This window comes from Suncus etruscus, chromosome 2, assembly GCF_024139225.1.
Source record: "Suncus etruscus isolate mSunEtr1 chromosome 2, mSunEtr1.pri.cur, whole genome shotgun sequence".
Lineage (NCBI taxonomy): Eukaryota > Metazoa > Chordata > Mammalia > Eulipotyphla > Soricidae > Suncus > Suncus etruscus.
The window spans coordinates 146,728,547-146,751,564 of NC_064849.1; the positions used below are offsets into that span (position 1 = coordinate 146,728,547).

Here is a 23,018-nt window from a genome sequence, read left to right on the forward strand (position 1 = left end):
TGTAAATTTTGAGGTATATAGATTTATGCCTCTATATATGTTTTATATCTCATACCCACCATTAAAGTTCAAGTGCCATTTTACTATTAAAGTGATCCTATTTTAAAATGACCTATCCCTTTCATCCTGTCTTCCTTTTATTGCCACATATTTTTTCACAGAGGCTTAAAATTATTTTTGTTGTGTTTTGCCTATTAATTTATTTTGGTTATTTAAAATCCACATAAAAATAAAGAAATCACTCCTGGTAGGTGCAGGGGACCATATGGCATGCTGGAATTCAAACCAATGACCTTCTGCATGAAAGGCAAATGCCTTACCTCCATGCTATTTCTCCAGACCCTAGAAGTTTCTTTTACTTCCTCACACACAATCATCTCAAGTTTTAGTTAATTTTGTTGCGCAAAGCATAATTTTGACCATTTTTTTAATGGCTGAGTAGTATTTCAGTTTTTTCCCCAGCCATCATATGATGGGCATTTAAGGTGATTACATGTTTTAGTCATTGTCAGTAATGCTGTTGCTACAAACATAAGGGTGCAGACATAGTTTAATTTATTTAGTCATTTGAATTAGTGTTGTCATATACATGATATCAATTTCTGGGGTTTTTTTTGGGTCACACTCAGTGACGCTCAGAGGTTACTCCTGGCTATACTCTCAGAAATCGCTCCTGGCTTGGGGGACCATATGGGACACTGGGGGATCGAACCAAGATCCATCCTGGGCCAGCCACATGCAAAGCAAACACCCTACCGCTGTGCTATTGCTCTGGCCCCCATGATATTAATTTTTATGAATTGTATAGATTGATTGTCTGATCTGTTTAAGTTTCTTTTTTTTTTTTTTTGTATGTTTTTGGGCCACACCTGCGGCACTCAGGTGTTACTCTCAGCTTTGTATTTAGAAATCACTCTGGCAGGCTTGGGGATCATATGGGATGCCAAGGATCAAACCTTGGTTGACTGCATTTAAGGCAAACTCTGTTACTGCTCTGACCCCCTGTTTCAGTTTTTATAAAAATGTCATTAGCATTTACTTAGTGGCTGCTGTACAAATATACATGTGTTTTTATTATGTAGAGAAGAAAGAAATAGGTCCATTGAAGAGAGAATTCTTTTATTATTAGATTAATCTTAGATTTATTTAAATGCATTATATATAAATATATTATTTTGATTTTAGGCCATACCTGGCAGTGCTCAGGAATTGCTACTGGTTCTGTATTCAGCAATTACTCTTGGCAGGCTTGGGGGACCCTATGGAATACTGGGGATTGAACCCACGTTACCTTGTTCAAGGCAAGCTTACCCTATGTCTTGTACTATCACTCTGGCCCCAATTAAATGTCTTATACATCCTAAAAATAAAAAACTAGGGAAACATTTCTACATTGTGTGATGTTGGTAGTCTGATACATAAATATTGAATTTAAATAAGAAGTTTAAATGAAAGTATAAATTTATGAGTTTATATCTAAAGCTTTGAGGCTAATGGGTCCACTCTGGCCCCAATTAAATGTCTTATACATCCTAAGAATAAAAACTAGGAAAACATTTTTACATGATGTGATGTCAGTAGTCTGATATATAAATATTGGATTTAAATGAGAAGTTTAAATGGAAATAGAAATTTATGAGTTTATGTCTAAAGCTTGGAGGCTAATGTGTCATTATAAGACCAAGTTGAGCTGGAGGAGAGGTCCAAGTAGAGAAACTGGGATAATCTAAAGACCCAGTAAAGTTGCTGAAGGCTACCTGGGCAGCAAGAATATTTGTTACATCTGGACTCTCCACGAGAAAGTGGCTTATGCATCAGAAATGGCCAACTACTACCCAGTGAGATTTTTTTTATTGTTATTCTTCCAGCATAATCTAATCCACAATTAAAGTTGAATACTTTAAAAAATATAGTGGATACAGTCATGAAAACATAGATATTTACAGTGGGAGGAGAATGTGCTCTGATAATAGGAAAGCTAGTACAAATTAGGGGAAACACCCCATAGCATTCTCCCTCCCTCCCTTCTTCTCTCCCTTTCTTTCTCTTTTGGACAACACTTGATACTGCACAGGAGTTACTTCTAGCTCTGCACTAAGAAGTCACTCCTAGAGGTGCTTAGGGGAACTATGGGATGCAGGTATTAATTTGGGTTGGTCATGTTCAAGGAAAGTGCCCTATTCTGTACTATTACCTCTGACTGCAAGCATCTTCTTTTTTTAAAAATCTCAAAATTCTCAAATGAGTTTGCCAAACTTAAATGGAACTCTGCATTTAAGTAAGGACTACATTAAAATATGAAGTTGAAGAACAAGAATAGAAAAACTTTCAAGATTATTTTTCTTAATGATAAAAATAAGAAAAATAGATATAGACATCTTTTAAATTAATTTATATCACTTGGTTAAACCTAAATTCTATTATCTACATAAGTAAGACACAATTATTATGATAGAAAGTCAGGGTAGAGTGGGTAGTATAGCTTCAAAGCATCCTGTACTCTTAACACATGAATCAAAGGAAATCTAATCATAGGAAAAAGGCTGAGGGGTCATTATATTATTAGAAAAAGATTCCTATATTTCAGTTTATGACACCAGATCTCCAGGGCAGAGTGGGGATGAAAGATAACAGACTTTATTTATTATCAATTTTATCAAAGTTTTCCTTTTAGTTTTTGAATTTTCTTCAAGTATATGTTAAAAGAATGTCACCGACAGCAAAACTGTTTCACAGAAGGATGTGTGTGCATGTGGAAACTGATCTTTCTGTAGGTAATATGTTGCAATTAACAGAGAAAAGTAGAGCATAGAAATTAATGAAGAAAGTATTAAGCAGTCTTAGTTTTAGTTTTAGGGTATAGATTCAAAGTTTTAATTCTTTTGTTTGTTTTTTTTGTTTTTTTGGGTCACACCCGACAATGCTCAGGGGTTATTCCTGGCTCTACACTCAGAAATAGCCCCTGGCAGGCTCGGGGGACCATATGGGATGCCAGGATTCGAACCAGCGACTTGACTTTCCGCATGCAAGGCAAATGCCTTATCGCTGTGTTATCTCTCCGGACCCTAAAGTTTTAATTCTTAAACTTTACTATCAATGCCACCATCTTAAATGAGCACTCTAGGGGCCGGGACGTGGTGCTAGAGGTAAGGTGTCTGCCTTGCAAGCGCTAGCCAAGGAAGGACCGGGGTTTGATCCCCCTGGCATCCCATATGGTCCCCCCAAGCCAGGGGCAATTTCTGAGCGCTTAGCCAGGAGTAACCCCTGAGCATCAAAATGGATGTGGCCCAAAAAGACCAAAAACAAACAAACAAAAAAAAAGAAATGGGCACTCTAAAATATATTCAGAAGTTATAAAGCACAAACAACAAATTAATCTTATACCTTTATTTGACTACTGTTCTTCTAGTTCTTTTCTATGAGCATATTCACTTCATACAAAATATAGGAGTGTATTTATAATTCATTATGTTAAATATTTCAGATATTATTTAATCAGAAAATTAACAAGAATTGAAATGCCATGCTTTATTAGGGACATGAATCAACTATAAATGGTAGGCTTAGGAGCAGTTGTTAATTTGTCTTGCTATATTTTCCAGCACCCCAAAACTGGGCTGTTTGAATTGATATTTGATGATCTTCCACAGCTCTGGGGTTTGAAGGACTTGACTAGACTCTTTTTGTATGGAGTATATTATAGAATTTAAGCTATATAGTTCCAGAGAATGAAATCTAATGGCTTGTAAGTCATGACTCTGTGTCTAGGTTGAAATATCATGCCTGACATTTGGAAGGTGTCTAGATTTACCTTTGTTTATGTAGCCTATTCCCGTGATTTAACTTTGCTTCCTCAAATCATGATGATCTCAGTGTTGCCAGCTTTTTAGTGTCATGAGTGGACTTTGCTGGGATAAGCCTTTCAGTCAGACTGGTCAAAACTTCGAAGCTTCTAATGATGTTGTTTAATAAGACTCAATGTTGTTGTTGCATTTTATATTTATTTGGTCTGTTGCTTTTTTGGGCCACATCCAGTGATACTGAGGGCTTTCTCTCGGTTCTTTGCTCAGGTATCACTGTCGGAGAGCCCAGAGGACAACATGAGGTGCTGAGAACCAAATCTCAGTTGGCTCTGAGGTTTGCTTGGCAAAAAAGCTCTTACCCGCTGTGTTATCACTTGGACAAAGAGCAGAATTTTTCAAAGGAAGGGGTACAACATAAATATATTCAATACCTGGGAATCAAAGTGATTTTGTGTTCTAACTAGTGACACCTGAAAGTTGGAAACTGTGAAGAGACTTTTAAAATAATTAAATACTTTTCTTTTTTTTTTTTTTTTTTTTTTTTTTGATTTTTGGGTCACACCTGGCAATGCTCAGGGATTACTCCTGGCTCTATGCTCAGAAATTGCCCCTGGCAGGCACAGGGGACCACATGGGATGCTGGAATTCGAACCACCGTCCTTCTGCATGGAAGGCAAATGCCTTACCTCCATGCTATCTTGCCGGTCCCAAGGATTACGGCTCTCAAAATTATTAAATTCTTTTCATCTGAACTTCTGTACCCCTAAAGTTAAATGGAAGAAAAGTATAGCAATAATTCAGAAATTATTAATTTCTTCCTAAAACATACAGCTCTATATATCCTTTCTTAGAAAGTTACAGGAGAGTGCTTTCCATAAAAACCAAGGAATAAGCTACATAAACTGAAGTTGAAGAAGTTATAAAACTAGTAGAGAGCTGATTTGTGCCTTCTTTACCCCCTAAACTGTGACTTAAAATATTAAGTGCAATTCAGTAGAGTCATCATTTTGTTGATTAGTTTTACAGTGATGATGGTGATAGTTGAGATCATAAATCTGTTCCTATCATGAATCTACCTCCCTATTCATAACCATCAAGGGAAAAAAGTATTGGTTCTTTTAGTGTGTTTCCAGAGAAGATAAAATGCATTCTAGGAATTTTCATTTATATACATGCATCTTATTTGCATAGGTGTTTTCTTGAAACAGTGAAATAAATTGATGACTATTAATTTACTCCAATTAGGAAAAGTTTGTGGCTAATAGGAACAGTGTGAAGATGGCTTTTTGCTATTTACTTTATTGTCACTTTTAATATTATTTCATGAAAACATACAGGTTGAAGGCAAAATAAAACATATACTTAAATATTTTAAATAAATGACACTATTCCTTTGTCATTTAAAATATTTATTATGGGGCTGGAGAGATAGCATGGAGGTAGGGCGTTTGCCTTGTGTGCAGAAGGATGGTAGTTTGAATCCCGGCATCCATATGGCCCCCAGAGCCTGCCAGGAGCGATTTCTGAGCATAGAGCCAGGAGTAACCCCTGAGTGCTGCAGGGTGTGACCCAAAACCAAAACAAACAAAAATAGTTATTATTACATTTGTGACTTTATAGTTTTTCCTTTAAGTAAGTTTAAAATTTGTTTTGGTCTGGAATAAAGAAAAGGTGAGTTTTTGGTGGTAGTCACCAACTTCAAATAACATAAATTAAAAATTCTTAGATATTGAATAATGGATGATACGGATGATGAAACTTCTCTTGTTCTGCAGGAGTAATTCTATAGTTTTAGAATGCTCTTTAGTAAATGTAATAGAATTCAAGTAATTCTAAACTTGAAAGCTTTGCTCTATCAGGATCATATTTTCAGTATTAATTACCTGGTGGTCACACCGTGGGAAGATGCTTACTACAGTCTCAATAAAACAATAGCTGAAGATAAAACATCAATACAAAAAGTCCTTAATTTTCCTTTAATAATGTTTCATTTTCACCTTTTTCTGTTCCTCACAAAGATGCACAGCTTCTTATTTTAAACATTAAAAAGACAGAATTAGCTTTCAACTTGTATGAAACTTGTTTTGTCTGTGATACTGTTTTATATGAAAGTTGATTACCACAAAATCAGCAAAATCTATTGATTTCTTACATAGTTTACATTTTCATATATTGGTCTTGGATTCTTTATTGCTGATTTTATTCTATTCCTTATTCTGCTGTGTTTCTACAGGCTTACTGCATTGTAAAATAGAAAGCTCCCCACTTTTTTCTTAATGAACTATATTTACTATCTTTACTATGGTATTCATTAAGAAGTGGGAAGATGGGAAGAAGGTATATAGGTTTTAAAACTATTGGTTATTATTTCACATTATGTTGGTGAGTGTTGTTTTAAGACATTAAATATATTTATGGGCTAAGTAATTAAGTGGGAAGAATGAAAAAAATTCAGGAAAATAGCAAGAGAATCGACTTAACTTCAGTTTTAACTTAAAAGCTCAGGATATTGTGGTTCCTCAGAGAAAATAAAAAGACATAAAGTAAAAAACTTTTCTTTTTTATTCACTTAGTCCTTCCTTCCTTCTTCTCCCCTCCTCTCTGTTCTCTTTATTTTTCATCCCTTTCTGCTTTTGTCATTATGGTTCAAACAGCTGTAATGCAGGATCATAAAGGCAATGCTATAGATCACATATTTAAGTGGGATAGTGCTTATTATTGAACTCTGCATTCTATTGACCACTAAGCTCCATCTCTGGGTTCTGAAAGGGCATGGACTTTTTCAGAGCATTGAGTCAGTGCTGTATACCCTTATTCTGCTTTGTTCTACTTTGGTTTGGCTTGTGTGCAAAATTTTCCTTACTAGTCAGTTTCCTCACTGTCAGTTTTGAGGTGGAAGAGTAACTAGTATAGGTAGTGGCAATAATTGAATTAGAACAGAATATTATTGGGTGTCATCTTACAGATGTTTAGAAAAGATGAAGATTGTTGACTTCCGCTTCCGGTCCAGCCCCAGAGCCGCTTTGAAAAAAAAAAAAGATGAAGATTGTGAGTCAGCTAGGAGGAATCTCTTACTTGGAATATCTGATATGAGATCACAACATCACAGACTGGAGGTTAATGACTAAATATGACATTGAATGGGACAGAAAATAAAACCCGAGCTGGCTAGAGCAAAGGCAATTGTTTGCCCTAGCAAATGAAAAGGTCAAGGTTAAGCTGGGTCTAGGCACTTATGCTTTATTATTAAGAATTAGCTGCTCTCCACCTTTTGGTCCTGTCATTGGCTGTATTTTATTTAATTTATAGGTTATCTGCAACTCTGTCCTTAAGCAGAGGCTCAGAATTGTTTCTACCTGCTTTATTTGGTTTGTTTTGAATCCTAAATTCAACCTAGTGAATATATTATTATATTATTGGTGCCCAGGTATTATGTCTTATTATTCTTTGGGTTCCTATTTACTGACACAAAGTAAGTAGCAGTTTACAGTTAGCAACTCTTCTGAAAGTATTTACCAGTAATTTTCATTGTGCTATTCTAATATGTTTCTGATTTAAGTTTAAAAACATTTATTTTTCAGAATTAGTTTATTTGTAGTTTAGGTTGAATAAACTGCAGAAACCTAAAACTTTGTGTGCTCGGAGGTCTTCAAAATTCAATATAATATAGCAATGAAAGAAGCAAGAAAGAACCTAAAATTCATATTGTTTTAATGTGATAAGAGATTGTTTTAAAGATAAGGTATCTATTGTCAGGAACAATTTTCTTTTCTTTTTTTTTTTTTTTTTTTGGTTTTTGGGCCACACCCGGTGATGCTCAGGGGTTACTCCTGGCTATGCACTCAGAAGTCGCTCCTGGCTTGGGGGACCATATGGGACACCAGGGGATCGAACCGCGGTCCATCCAAGGCTAGCGCAGGCAAGGCAGGCACCTTACCTCTAGCGCCACTGCCCAGCCCCAGGAACAATTTTCATTTCTTTTGGTTAATGCCGAGCACCAGGGGCCGTAGAGATAGCATGGTGGTAGGGCATTTGCCTTGCATGCAGATGGATGGTGGTTCATATCCTGGCATCCCATGTCGTCCCCTGAGCCTGCCAGGAGTGACTTCTGAGCATAGAGCCAGGAGTAACCCCTGAGTGCTGCTAGGTATGACCCTCCAAAAAATATTGAGCACCAATGGTAGATGTGAAGACAGCAAGGATGATAATTGGAAATGAGATGATTTGAGTATTATTATATCATGTCACTATATAATGGAGGCATAAAGTAAATATTACTAAACTTATTCTTTCACATTTATGAAAGTATAGAAATTAAACACATATGATTTTTATATTTGAAATTCATTTATATGGAGTTATTTATTATTGGAAGCTTAAAATGATTGGTCTTAAGTGTCATATAAAAGCTTAAACTTTAATAATAAAAATATAACCTCAAATATATATGAAATTTTTGGTGTCATTTTACTAATGCCTAATTTTCTGGGTACAGTAAATGGAGTTCTAAGGACTATATCTTATTTATAAGAAAGGAAAATGTCATACCTAGTTACTCTAAAAACAAAACTAATCAGCAGTTATGTAATTATCTTGCCTTTTAGTGGGAATGTTACTTTTAAAACTTTTTCTTCATCTTTTAATTTTTACTAATTGCTGACTTTGCCTCTACATTTCTTGCTGGTTGAGAGATAAAAGCAGAAGAGATTCAATTATCAGTGATATCATAGAATTTGAAGCCTTTCTCAATCATGCTTTGCTGTTGCATTTTACATAATCTTAAAATTCATTGACATACACCAATTTAAAGTGAATTTACTGGGGCTGGACAGATAGGACTTGACTTACACATGGTTTTCCCTGATAGTTTCTATTCCTAGCATTGCATATGATCCTCCATGACTTGATAGGAGTGATCCCTGAGCCCATAGCCCAGTATAAGTCCTGAGAACTGCCATATGGGACCCCCAAAACAAACTATAGTAAATTTACTACTTAACCACAAGTTCTTGGGACTTTAATTACCCGAGAAACTAATAATACATCATTTAAATTCAGTGGTCTTGACATTCAAAGATGCATTTGAATATTTAACGTGTTCAAAGTATTAAAAAACATTTCAGTTAAATAATCATCAGAATAAAAAGATATAAATGCTATGCAGTATTTTAGATAAACATGTATAATTTGTGGAAATAAAAAATATAAAATATAGCATAGTTATTAGATAGAGTTTGGAGGTGGATTCAGGTTGGAATCCTTCTTAGCCACTTAGCTAAGTTAGATGGCTTATGTAAACTGTTAGTTTCCTCAGCTATAAAATAGCTATTGATGTTACTAATATCTACTTTGAACAGATACTGTGAAGATTGTGTATCAAGTATCTACAATAATACTGTATTGGATTTGCTATTATGTCTACTTTCTATAGATCACTGCAGGATCATTTTCAAATTCTGAAAGTGTAAATAGTAATATGTAGAAAAGTATATAAGAAAAGTCTGTATTAAATTGAATCATATTGCAGTTAAATTTTTAATAATTATCTTTTCTTGGCAAGGAGGTTTGGGCCACACCTAGCATTACTAAGGGGCTTCTGGTTCTGTGCTCAGTGATTAAATGGGGTGCTGGATATCTAAGGCCTCTAAGAATGCAAGGCAAGTGCTTTAAGCCTTTTACTGTCTCTCCAACTCCTGGTAATTCTCTTCAAGCTACCAATGTGGCTTATTGAATTTCTCACCAACACATATTGCTCATACTCCTCTATACATTTTAAGAGCTGTATTTCAAAGTATGAGCTGAGTCTTTATTTTGTTTGAAACAATCAGTCTGCCTTTTAAGTGCATACGGCACATACATCTTGGACTGCATTCCCAATCAGACCTCCACACTAGACCCATCAATCCAAACTTCTTTGTTTTCTTTCTTTTTTTCACAGTACTCAGAGGTTACTCCTGGCTCTGCACTAAGGAATTACTCATGGTGGTGCTTTTTTTGTTTATGTTTTTATTTTTGTTTGTTTATTTGTTTGTGTTTGGTTTTTGGGTCACACCCAACAGCGCTCAGGGCTTACTCCTGACTCTACACTCAGAAATCGCTCCTGGCAGGCTGGGGGACCATATGGGATGCCGGGATTCGAACCACTGTCCTTCTGCATTTTAATATATGAATCAAGCCTTACGTAAGGCAAGTTCCATAAACTTAACAGTGGTGGGGCTGGAGCAAATGGGTTGAGCGTTTGCTTTGCATACGCCGACCTGGGTTCCATCCCCAGCATCCCATATGGTCCACAAGCACCACGAGGAGTAATTTCTTAATGCAGAGTCAGGAATTAACCTCTGATCGCCGCTTGGTATGGCCATTTGCTCCCCCTCAAAAAAAGAAAACAAAAAAAACAAGCCCCTCCAAACCACAAAACCATTTCCTCTTTATGTAGTTTGTCTTAACGCTTTCTCACTTAAAGTGACTTCTCTCAACTTCACGTTCTACCATATCTCATGTTAAGAGATAGAGAATTTTCTTTCAACATCAAGCAGACCAAAACTGACTTATTTGCTTTTTTGGTAGGGTGTTATAAATTCAGGGCTGTATTACTCAGGGCTTACTCCTGTCTTTGTGTTCAGGGATCAGTCTTAGTGGTGCTCTGGGGGAGCATAGAGAGTTTCGGAGAATGAACCCAGGTTGGTGTTGTGCAAGGCAAGCAAGCATCTTATCCCCTGTACTAACTCTTCATCACCCCAAATGCATCTTATTTTCTGCACATCCAATGCTTTAGCTGTTACCTCTTCTCTCCCTTTTAGTCTGTTCTCTCTAACATCCTTAGCTTATTTTGTTACCATTATTTATCATAAGTGAGGTGTGAAACATTTTGACTTTGGAATTCCACAACAGATCTTCAATTGTCTTGTTTAGTTAAGAATGGGCCCTGATTTTCTTTTTTTACTTACACTATTCTCTCTTACTTCTCTTTCACTTCTCATTTTCTTCTTTTCTGTCTGAACATTACTGGTTTAGAGTTAGGGATAGAATTGTCGCTGGTAAAGGGACACATTATTTTTTTCTCCCAAATTTGTTAGTCTCATAGAAAGTGTTAGGTTTTGTTTTGTTTTGTTTTTTTTTTTTTTTAAAAAAGTCCCGATCTTCAACAATTCCTGTCTTTTTTGGGCCTTGTCGCTTTTCTAAACGCCATCTGAACTCTGTATCCATGCCAGTGGATTTGTTGCCATAAACATGTGAGACATCATTTAATGATCTCAGACTGCTCTGCATGGATTTACTTGTCTGAGAAAACTGCATTTAAGTTCAAAAGTACGTCAGGTACTTTTGTATTTGGTTGTTCCTAAATAAAAAGTCAGGTATATGAAAATTTTATTGCTTCTTGACCCAGATAAAGATGAATAGAAAGCTTTTGGGTTTATAGAGCGCATAATGCAATTCTTCTTTAAAGCACATGCATTTATTATGTTTGTGTGACTGATCACATAGATCCATTGGAATCTCAATGATCCGTGAGATAAATTGTTCACATTTTTAGAGGTACATCTACATTACAAAACAGCAGTGCTTTCAAGAAGTCACTTCAGTGTTGTGCTTTTAAAAATACTTGAATCACACAGTACTGAAAGGAATAATATTGTCATTCTTAAGCATAACCACTGCAGTTAAAAGAAAACAATGGAAGTTATGGAATAGGAGGAAACAGTTATATTCCCAAATTTGCTTGTTTTAAAGCAACATGGAGATTTTCTAAAAATCCGTATTAGTACTTCGGTAAGTAAGATGTAAGGAATTTTAGTCTTGGAATTGTTGTCTTTTTTGAAAGCATTGATATTTTTTGTAATAACAAGACAGTTTAAAAAAATTCTCAAATAAGAAATTTAATGAAAGAGTAAACACAATGATCAGTCAATTTACTAATAGGACTTTTGCTTCTACTGTTTTTTATCAGTTTGAGTACTTTCATATTGTGCTATTATCAAACAAATAGTTGTAAACATATCCATTATGAATGTTCTTCAGGGGCCAGAGCATTAGTACAGTGAGTAGGGTGGGCACAGATGACCTGGGTTTGATCCCTGGTACCTCATATGGTCCTCTAAGCCTACCAGGAGTGATTCCTGAATGCAGAGCCAGGAGTAAATCCTGAGCAACACAGGGTATGGCAACAAAACAAAACAAAAATTGCCTTTTTATTTATGAGACTGACATGCTATCTACTGCTCTAACGAGGCACCTAGAATTGCCTTTTTATTTAATACTTTTTTTTAGTTCGGTTTGATACTCTTTATTTTATTTAAGAGAAAATATATTCTGTTTAGTTTTAAAATATATATATTTTTTACTTCCTGCCATGAATTGAAGCTAAGACTCACATGTGAGAACCATGAACTCTAACACTGAGCTTTGTCTTTGGCCAATTTTTAATAAACTATGTTTAATAAGCTTAAATCTAGGTATAGCTATTATCTTAGTAGAATGCTGGAAAGGTGATGAGTACTAAAATAATCAAGAGAAGTTATTATAATTTTTTTAGCTTATTTCTCTAATCACACATTTGAGTTGTATGGCTTAATATTTACTGTCTTGGTTGCTCTCTGGAAGTTTAAGATTTGTATTTATTTCTGTGAATATACAATTTAATGAAATTATACTGGATCTATTTTGTGAACAGAATTGTTTTTCCCCATAGGGATGCCATCTGCAGCTGTATTTGTCGATCTTCTTTTAGTTTTACTCATTTCATCTGTGTTTGGAGAAACAGAAATACGGTTTGCTGGACAAATAGAGTTTGTGGTTAATGAAACAAGTACAACAGTTATTCGACTTGTCATTGAAAGGATAGGAGAGCCAGAAAATGTCACTGCAATTGTGTCGGTAAGAAATGATCATCTTTCTATTACTACCGAAATAGAATGAAATTTTTTTATTTTAGAGACACAGCTTTATTTCTTTTATTGTCTGAGATTCTAAGTTTTTATTATAAGTGATTTAGAAATGCAATAATATTCTTCATAGATGTTAGAATTTTGTACAGCTTTGCAACATAGTTATATTTCTTTAGAAAAAATTGTAAAGATATAAACATTTTATAACTGTATTTAAGAGAAAAACTATCAAAAACATTTCTTTTTTTTAAATAATTTTTATTGTGACCAAAAAGTGAGTAAACAAATATTTCACAGTAATATTGAAGGTACATAGTGACAGTGAATCAGGGCCATTCCTACCACCAGGTTTGTCCTGCCCCCCGCCTTTTCCCAGCATGTGATCCATATCTCCCTCCTTTGCCCCCACCCCCAGTGCCAATGTAACTGTGCTCCTCTGTGTATAGCTTATTGTATACAGGGTATCGATACTGTTGTTGACTTTGGGTTTGGTGTTAATTCTGATCATTTTTTAATTCCACTCAATATTCATACAGCAGTTTGGTCCTGGTATGTTTCATTTTTATTTTTCCCTGTCAATTCATGAGGCAGAACAAGATGATTCAAATTGTGTGTTTCTGCTGGAAGAAGACAAAAATGAAAAAACAAAACAAAAACATATCAACAACAACAAAAACCCCAACAATTAAAAAAAAAAGACAGTAACTGTCAAAAAAAATCACCAAATAATAACCATTAGTGTGGAAAAGAAAGAAAAGAAAAAGAAAAGAAGAAAAATGAGAAAAAGTTAAAAGAAAAATAAACAAAAGGAAAGTTGGTGTGGCAAGGTTTTTTTTTTTTTTTTTGGTGTGTGTGTCTAGGCACAGTAAGTATTGGGGAAGTATGAAAGGATATTCCCTTGACTTAAGAGATTCAGGGTTTCTCCGCCCTTGAAGCATACTGTCATGGGAACAGCTACTGTCTCCATACTCACTCATTTACACACCCTAAGGTCTTTTTATGGTGCCAGAAAACTTTCTGCTCAGATCTGGGTGATGACACCCCACCTCTGTAGCTGGAGATCTTGTCATTTGCATAGGTTATAGGGTGAAGGCTAGGAGAAAGTTTTTCTTTATGGTTCTAGGAGTTCTATTCCATTGCTGCTGTTGTAATCAGTGTTCTGTAATAAATGGTCTTAATTTTTGCTCAAATCCTAGGCTGAAGCCTAGGATAGAGTCTTCATTGGTTCCAGAAATTCTGCTCAGTCTCCATTGTCAAAGTTGGACCTCTGTAATTAGAGAACTTGATTTTTGTACAAGACCTAGGCTAAAGCCTAGGTTAGGGTTTTTCTTATTGCTCCCAGGATAAGTTCTGCTCAGTCCTGGTTGTCAAAGTCAGTCATCTGTAGTTAGCACTCTTGGTTTTTGCACAGATCACAGGGTGTATTGTCTTCTGATTTCATTTTACCTTTCGGTGATGTGATAGGACAGCCTGCCCTTAGATCAAGTTGTCATTGTTTCCTCATTGTCATCAGAAGTGGCACAAGTTAGTATAAAAGCAGTGTTAGGAATTTCCCAGGGGAGTTTGGTTCCTGGTGTTGTTGCAGGGAAGTATATCAGTTCTACATCTGGGATCTAGGGATGGGGTTGGACGAACACTGTCCTATCTCAAGGAGACTGTGTTGTGTCCACATCACACTTGTTCAGGGTGGGAGGCACCCCTGTATTATAAAAAGTATGAGTTCTTATCCCTAGAGATAAGATCTTGTTTCTGTGTATTAGGTTTCCCTTTTTTTACTCTGCCTATACAAAAGCATATTTGGGGGTAAGAATGACAGGCTGCACAATCTCTGTGCTCTGGTTTTGACCTGAGCTTTTTATCCCAGGCAAGACTTTTTTTATTTTTTCTTGTTTTTCATTCCAAGCAGAATCAAAACAGGTGAGGTTAAAGAAAAGAGAAAACGGGGCCCAGAGAGATAGCACAGCGGTGTTTGCCTTGCAGCAGCCAATCCAGGACCAAAGGTGGTTGGTTCGAATCCCGGTGTCCCATATGGTTCCCAGTGCCTGCCAGGAGCTATTTCTGAGCAGACAGCTAGGAGTAACCCCTGAGCAACGCCGGGTGTGGCCCCCCCCCCAAAAAAAAAGAGAAAAAAATATGTATATATATATATAAATGTATATATATTATATATATATAAATATATAATTATATATAATATATATATAAATGTATATATATATTATATATATAATAAAAGAAAGAAAGAAAATTGAATTTGAAAATAAATTTAAAAAAGGTAATCAAAGGGGAAAAAAAGTGATGGAGGAGGCTACCCTTATGCCTGGGAATAAACACCCTAAGATGCAATCTTATAGAGATATTAAACATGTTACAAAGGCAATATAGGCATCCCAATTAAGTCTTTTGAGATACTCTTGTGGGGGGTGAAATCCAAGGCACTTTTTCATCACACCCTGTGGTCTTGTTGAGTTTGAGACATGATATTGCAGCATTATGGGATCATGCAGTATCCTTGAGCTGGGAGTCTTTCTGGAGCTGAATCCCGTACCATGCAACAGTTCACATTTTGAGGGGGGTGAGAAGGCTCACATAGCATGAGTCAGCAGGTGTGTTGGTTGTGGTTGCTTGATGGGGCACAAGATGTGGACTGAGAGGGTGCCTTTTCATTTTGGAAGCTGGGTGGTGGTTTGTTGGGGCAGGAGGTCAGTTTCTGTGCCTAATGAGTTAAGAACGGAAGGTACAGAGGGTTAAATAATTAGGGATTATGTATCAGGATTGGGGGATGAGAGGATAGAAGGATTTCTGAAGGGGGGGAGGGATAATATATAAGAGGGGTTATATACAACATAGATATGGATTGTTTATAGTTCAGATATGGCAATCAGAGAAAAGACCCTTGTATATAAACTCATGCCGACATATAGACAGACTTTAGAGATCTATTCAAGTATTCTCGTGCAGGCCTTAGGCACTCTGTTACCTTTCCTAGGAACAATCTAGAATTATGAGCATTGTGGAACCGCGGTTGACCAAGTACAGTTGGAAATGAGAACTGATGCACTTGGGTTCAGTATGGGGTCCTGTCTGCCAGTCCCCCTGCTCAAAGACCCCAGTTACCAGTTGCAAGAGGAACGGTGAACTTCCGGTATCTGGGTTCTGCTGAGCCAGGCTCCAGCCTATTCAGGGTTTTATGCATTGAGGAGGGTCTGACTGCCCTGCCCAGCCTTACCTTGAAGGCCAGGTCTGCTCTGGGGGTCTCACAACCCTGCACTTGATTTCAGTACAGGAGTCCTGTCCTCCAGCCTCTCCCCCTCCCCAAAGAGAGCCCTCATTTACCAGTTGCAAAAGGAACGGTGAACTTCTGGTATCTCTCAACAAACATTTCTAAGTAAAATATCTTGTCTTAGCTTTGCGCAGAGGCAGTATCGTAGCCAATGAGGTTTATCCGAGGCGCGATTATTGCTAATTGAAAATTTTTCCCAATACCCCGCCTTGACGACTTGAAATATAGTCGGCATTGGCGATTTTTGACAGTCTCTACGGTGACTGAAAAAAATATCTTGTCTTGAGTAATTTAGATTCTAGTTATTATTTTTTTTTTGTTTGTTTGGGTTTTTTTTTTTGGGGGGGGGCACACCCGGCGGTGCTCAGGGTTACTCCTGGCTGTCTGCTCAGAAATAGCTCCTGGCAGGCACGGGGAACCATATGGGACGCCGGGATTCGAACCAACCACCTTTGGTCCTGGATCGGCTGCTTGCAAGGCAAACGCCTCTGTGCTATCTCTCCCGCCCCCCAGATTCTAGTTATTTCAACTCAGGTATATTATCTGTTCCTGGTGACTTAGAGAAGACACGATAAAGTGTTTAAAAGTAGAAAATTGACTATTAAAAAAATCAAAGAAGGTTCTTTTATGGGAGAAATTAAGTGTGTTAATTTAAGAAGATAGAATTAAATAACCACTTAGTGTACCCTACACAAAGTTTAATGATTTAGTGGATTGTATAAACTTGCATTTATGTCTTTTTTACACAGAAAATACTGTTCTAAGACTACCAATTTGAGCTAAATTTGAATCTCAAATTACTTGAAATTTTGTATTCGAAAATAAAATAAAATATTGGGCCAGAGTGGTAGCTAGCACAGTAGGTAGGGCATTTGCCTTGCATGTGGCAGACCTGGGTTCAGTTCCCAGCATCTCTACTAGTACCCTGAGTACCACAAGAGTGATTTCTGAATGCAGAGCCAGGAGTAACCCCTGAGTACCACTGCATTGACCCAAAAACAAACCCCCCCCCAAAATAAATAAATATTGAAGAACAGTCTTAAAATATTGTGAAGCACTGTCAAAAAACAAAGGAAGAATAATTACCCATGAAGCAAACTCAATTTTGTACATTGTGTGCAGTTTTGAGTTTATTTGTTTGTTTGTTTGTTTTGGGTCACACCCAGCAGTGCTCAGGGGTTACTTCTGGCTCTAAGCTCAGAAATCGTTCCTGACAGACTCAGGGGACCATGTGGGATGCTAGGATTCGAACCACCATCCTTCTGCATGCAAGGTGAACACCCTGCCTTCATGCTATCTCTCTGGCTCCTTGAACTTGTTTTATTTTATTTATTTATTTATTTTTTTATGTTTTTGGGCCACACCCAGCGGTGCTCAGGGGTTACTCCTGGCTGTCTGCTCAGAAATAGCTCCTGGCAGGCACGGGGGACCATATGGGACACCGGGATTTGAACCAACCACCTTTGGTCCTGAATCGGCTGCTTGCAAGGCAAATGCCGCTGTGCTATCTCTCCGGGCCCCTTGAATTTATTTTTTAACTTAAGCATTATTTTTCATAATACATTACAATTAAATTCCTTTTCATAAAATTTTTTTTTTTTTTTGGTTTTTGGGCCACACCCGGCGGTGCTCAGGGGTTACTCCTGGCTGTCTGCTCAGAAGTAACTCCTGGTAGGCACGGGGGACCATATGGGACACCGGGATTCGAACCAACCACCTTTGGTCCTGAATTGGCTGCTTGCAAGGCAAACACCGCTGTGCTATCTCTCCGGGCCCCTTTTCATAAATTTTGATTCTATCACAGCACATTTATTTGACATTTCTGTTGTTGTTACCTTTTTTTTTTTTTTTTTTGCTACACGCGTGACACCTGGGTTACTTCTGGCTCTGCACTCAGAAATAACTCCTTGCAGGATTGGGGGACCACATGGGATGCCGGGAAATGAACCTGAGTCCATCCAGGGTCTGCAGCATACAACGCAAACGTCCTCCTGCTGTGCTATCACTCCAGCCCCAATTCTGCTGCTTTTACAATTTTTCTGGATAATGATAATGTCATGTTTAGTTGTTCTTCTATTGCATTTTAGTGATGCTGCTTTTAATTTTTATTTTATTTTATTTTATTTTATTTTGAAGTACTTGGTTGTGTTTTGGGGGACCATGTGTGCATGCAAGGCAAACATTTTATATATCTCTGATCCCTGATTTTAATTTTCGTTGTAGGAGCCACACCTGGTAGTCCTCAGGGTTTATTCCTTGCTCTGTACTCAGGGATCACTCCTGATGGGTTAAGTACTCTTATAGGGTTCTGGGAATTCTTTGCTTTCAGTTTTTAAAATTTAATTTTCCTCATCCCTTCTCTTCATTTTTTGGTGTGAAGATCAGAGTCATGCACTTATCTGATTGTGGATACTTTCACATTTATGACTGAGTCACTTGGCTGTTTGGTGCACCATGGGTTACACTCCTTTAGTCATTGTGCTTACAAAAGTGAGCTCATCAGTGACCACACTCTTTTTTAGTTGAGGAGCGTTTAATATTCTATTATTAATGCTTGACCAGGGTCACTGCAATGTTTACACCACGTTCTTGTCAGGTCACTATTCCTGAACATGGTGATGACACATTTTTTTTAAAGTTTGGCGCTCACAAACACCTGTGTGTGACCAGAAGTTGCCTGTGGGGCTGGAGATCATGGACAGTAGAGCTGCCAGACTCAAGAAGCAGAGCCAACAATACTGTACTCAGAGCAGCGCTGGCACCAAGGCCTGGTCTCTCAGTTGTAAGCTTGCAAAACAGGCATTCTCAGCCATTGAGCTATTTCCCTGTCTGCTCCTGAAATTTTTGCTCTTGTGTTCTGCTACCTAGTCTATATGTATGTTAGTTCTGGCATATCAGGTAGGTAATCTCTTTTTCATTTTAGCTCGTAATTTTTTTTATGCAAAACACTTTCTAAAAGACTGTGCCGACTTTTTTTTTTTTTTTTTTGGTTTTTGGGTCACACCCGGCAGCACTTGGGTTACTCCTGGCTCTATGCTCAGAAATTGCTCCTGACAGGCTCGGGGGACCATATGGGATGCCGGATTCGAACCACTGTTCTTCTGCATGCAAGGCAAACACTTTACCTCCATGCTCTCTCTCTGGCTCCTGTGGTAACTTTTATAACAGTATACAAGCAAACATTCTCCAATGCCCTTGACATCTTACTTGATTTTCTGAAATAGTTAAGACAGTACCTTTCTATAAACAGAAACTAGAAATTTCATAAAATTTCAAATTTGACTATGATTATAGTCATATAATCGTAGTTAGTCATATGTTTTTCCTAGTAGTTAAGTTGCTCAGTTTTAGATTTTCGGCAAGAGGACTCTCATTTGAATTGTCACAGGAAGGTAATTTTTGTAATTTTGTGATTATCGCTCATTTTAGAATCTTACTAGCAATGCTGATGATACAAAGTGAATCATTAATAAGATAAGTTAATGAAAGTTTATAGTGACTAATAAAATTTGAATGCTAAAAGAATAGGGAATTTTGTAGAGTTGTGGGAGGATTTCAGGTGAAAATTTTGAAAAGGACGGGCTGGTGCGATAGCACAGTGGTAGGGCATTTGTTTTGCACATAGCTGACCCAGGACAGACCTGAGTTCTATCCCCGGCATTCCATATGGTCCCCCAAGCCCGAAGCAATTTCTGAGCGCATAGCTCAGAAATTTTGGTGTGAGCCACAAACCAAAAAAGAAATTTTTGGAAAAGGAAAGTCTTTGAACTGAGGAGATTTAATTGATTTTTGGAAGGATACCTACATCTCTTTCTTGGGAGGGCTTTGTTTTTAGGCCATGTTCAGGGCTTACTTGTGGCTCTGTGTTCTGGCTATGCTCAGGGGATCCAGATGTGCTGGAATTTAAATCCGGCTTGGCTCTCTAGACCCCGTTGGAGGGTTTTAGCAATATTTTATCTTCTTGTTATGTTTACTATACTCATTTTAAGAATAATAAAGAGGTGGTTAAAATTTGTGTTAAGGTACTTTTTATGAAATTTAAGATTTTAATGTCATGGTTCTTTTACTTTCCAGAACAGAAACAAATATTTTCTAATAGAATCATCACTTTTAATAAAAAAAAGTACTTTTAAAATTAATTGTAAAATGTTTGTTTTATCATTGATTATCCTGTATATAAGATCATTGTCATTTGATGATTCAAGTTTCCTTTTCTGTCATTTTTCTCAAATAAGAATCAATTTTGTTGGTGCTAACAGTTATGTAAATCTGTCTATATTTTGTATTTGGTAGCTCTATGGAGAAGATACTGGTGATTTTTTTGACACATATGCTGCAGCTTTTATACCTGTTGGAGAGACAAATAGGACAGTATACATAGCAGTATGTGATGATGATTTTCCAGAGCCTGATGAAACGTTTATTTTTTATTTAACATTGCAGGTAGGTCCTCTGTTCTGCTTTAACCTTAAACTCAAAAACCTTGCAGCCATCACTTTAATTTTGTTTAATTTTCTTTCTTTCTTCCTGGTTATTTTATTTTTAATTTTTAAAATTTTCTATTGATTTAGGTTCTGTGTTTTACAATGCTGTTATTGATTATGATTATTGATTATGTGGGTTCCCCTCACATAATCCCAATGCTACACCATCACCAGTGTACCTCCCCTCTTCCCAAGGACCCTACTAACCCTCCCTTCTATTCACCCCCACTTTCTATTTTCCTAGAGACAAGCTAATATAATTGACCTATAGCGGTTTTCCTAAATACCAGAAATAAAAACATCTTTGGCAATTTTATAGTCTAATTAGACAAACTGGTTTAGAAGACTTTTGTCAATTTTTGTTCTTTGTTTTTTGTTTTTTTTGTGTCACACCCGACAGCACTCAGGTGTTACTCCTGGCTCAACGCTCAGAAATCTCCCCTGGCAGGCATGGGGGGCCATATGGGAGGCCGGGATTTGAACCACCGACCTTCTGCATGGAAGGCAAACGCCCTACCTCCATGCTATCTCACCGGCCCCAAATTTGTCAATTTTTGGAGTTAATCAACTCATTTAGGAATACCATGAGAGATGCTCAAGAAAAGTTTGTCTTCCTTTTATGCCTTTTCCATTTTATGCCTCCTCTGCTGCCATATACACTCATAAATAATCATGACTTTTAGTTCAAAGAAGAAGGACATAACTAAAAGCAGTTAGGGAAATTCCAGGTTCCTGTTCTCTAGGATAAATTTAGTGTACTCCTTGGAAGATATAATAATAACAATATATAACAATAATAATAATATAATAATAACTTAAAATTTGATTCTCATTGACTTGTTCTGCTAGGTTGAACTAATGGCTCAACTAATTTGATTAGACTAATTTTATGAAGGGTACGAATAATTCTTTGTTAGATTTGTTGTATTGGTATTGGTATGATTGATTTTTTTTGTGAAAATAATGCTTGAAATGTTAGTTTTACTTTAGAAAATTAATTTTGTTTATATTCCTTTATGCTGCTACTTAATACTAAAAGAAAGATGGCAGAAAATGCTTTTTTTGGTTTTGTTTTTGGCCCACACTTAGTGGCGCTCAGGAATTACTCCTGACTCTGCACTCAGAAATTGTTCCTGGCAGGCTCGGGTGACCATACGGGATGACGAGGATTGAACCGGGTGGGTCCTGGGTTGGCAGCATGAAAGGCAAACACCCTACTGTTGTACTATCACTCCAGCCCCATAAATTCTTTTTTGTTTGTTTGTTTGTTTGTTTTCTTTTTGGGCCACACCGGTGACACTTAGGGGTTACTCCTGACTATGCGCTCAAAATTGTTCCTGGCTTGGGGGACCATATGGGATGCAAGGGGATGGAACCATGGTCTGTCCTAGATTAGCGTTTTCGAGGCAAAATGCCCTACTGCTTGCACTACTGCTCCAGCCCCTAAATTCTCTGTTTTTATAAGAAATTGAAAACTTTACTTTTTATTTGACTCTATAATTTATAGAATTCTTAAGTACCGGGCCCAGAGAGATAGCACACCGACGTTTGCCTTGCAAGCAGCCTATTCAGGACCAAAGGTGGTTGGTTCGCATCCCGGTGGCCCATATGGTCCCCCGTGCCTGCCAGGAGCTATTTCTGAGCAGATAGCCAGGAGTAACCCCTGAGCACCGCCGGGTGTGACCCAAAAAAACAAACAAAAAAAAAAAAAAAAAAGAGAATTCTTAAGTACCAGCATCTTCCATAGGAAAAGAAAAGAAAATCAGATTTGCACAGAAGTTTTATACCATGTATTTAATTCTTTATCATATTAGTAATATGACAGAAAATTAGTTTGTAGTCTTCAAGCAGAGTAGCTATAGTATAAGTAGCTAGTGATTACTTATAATCATAATAATTTGCATTATTTGTAGTGATAGATGAACTTAAAAACTTTTTTTGAATTCTTTTTGAGATATACTTACCATGCTGACTTAATTTCACTATCTTTTAATATAAGCATGAAAATCATACTTATATTTTATTCATATATTCTTAGTTATTACTTTAAAAATATATTCTAGCAAAAATGATTATTTAAAACATTTATTCATTTATTTTGGGGCTTTTATTTTAGAAACCTTCTGCAAATGTGAAACTTGGATGGCCAAGGAGTGTTACAGTGACAGTATTATCCAATGACAATGCATTTGGAATCATTTCCTTTAATATGGTATGGTTTCTAGTTGCTTAGTATTGTGGCTACTGCATCCTATCTTATTAATGTAAAATTAATTTTATTATGTGACCTATTATTGTCCTATTTTGTGATATTTAAATAAAATTTGCTTTAACTTTGTTTACATTCCATATTCTGTAGTCTGTACTTACAGAATGTGGTTTGTTCTATAAATAATTTCTCTGAATTAAGGCCTGTATGAGCATGTTCATCTTTTGTTCTTATGTCTATTTTTGTTTTGTTTTGGGGCCACAATGGTGGTACTCTGAGGTTGTTCTTGGATTTGCACTCAGGGATTAATCCTGGTGGGTTTGTGGAACCAAATGGCATGCTGGGGATCCAAGT

General features: G+C 36.8%; 1 protein-coding gene and 1 non-coding gene across 2 annotated transcripts in view; both read left to right on the forward strand.

Moving 5' to 3' along the window:
- Window positions 1–12,494: 12,494 nt before the first annotated feature.
- The window catches only part of ADGRV1 (adhesion G protein-coupled receptor V1), a 322,278-nt gene continuing 311,754 nt past the window's right edge, over window positions 12,495–23,018 (forward strand). The window contains 3 exon segments of the mRNA XM_049769107.1: window positions 12,495–12,677; window positions 20,265–20,414; window positions 22,572–22,667. Coding sequence (XP_049625064.1) covers window positions 12,495–12,677; window positions 20,265–20,414; window positions 22,572–22,667 — 429 coding nt within the window.
- On the forward strand, window positions 16,094–16,234 carry LOC126002987 (U4 spliceosomal RNA). Its single transcript, XR_007493546.1, has one exon. It is a non-coding gene; the product is annotated as a U4 spliceosomal RNA (small nuclear RNA).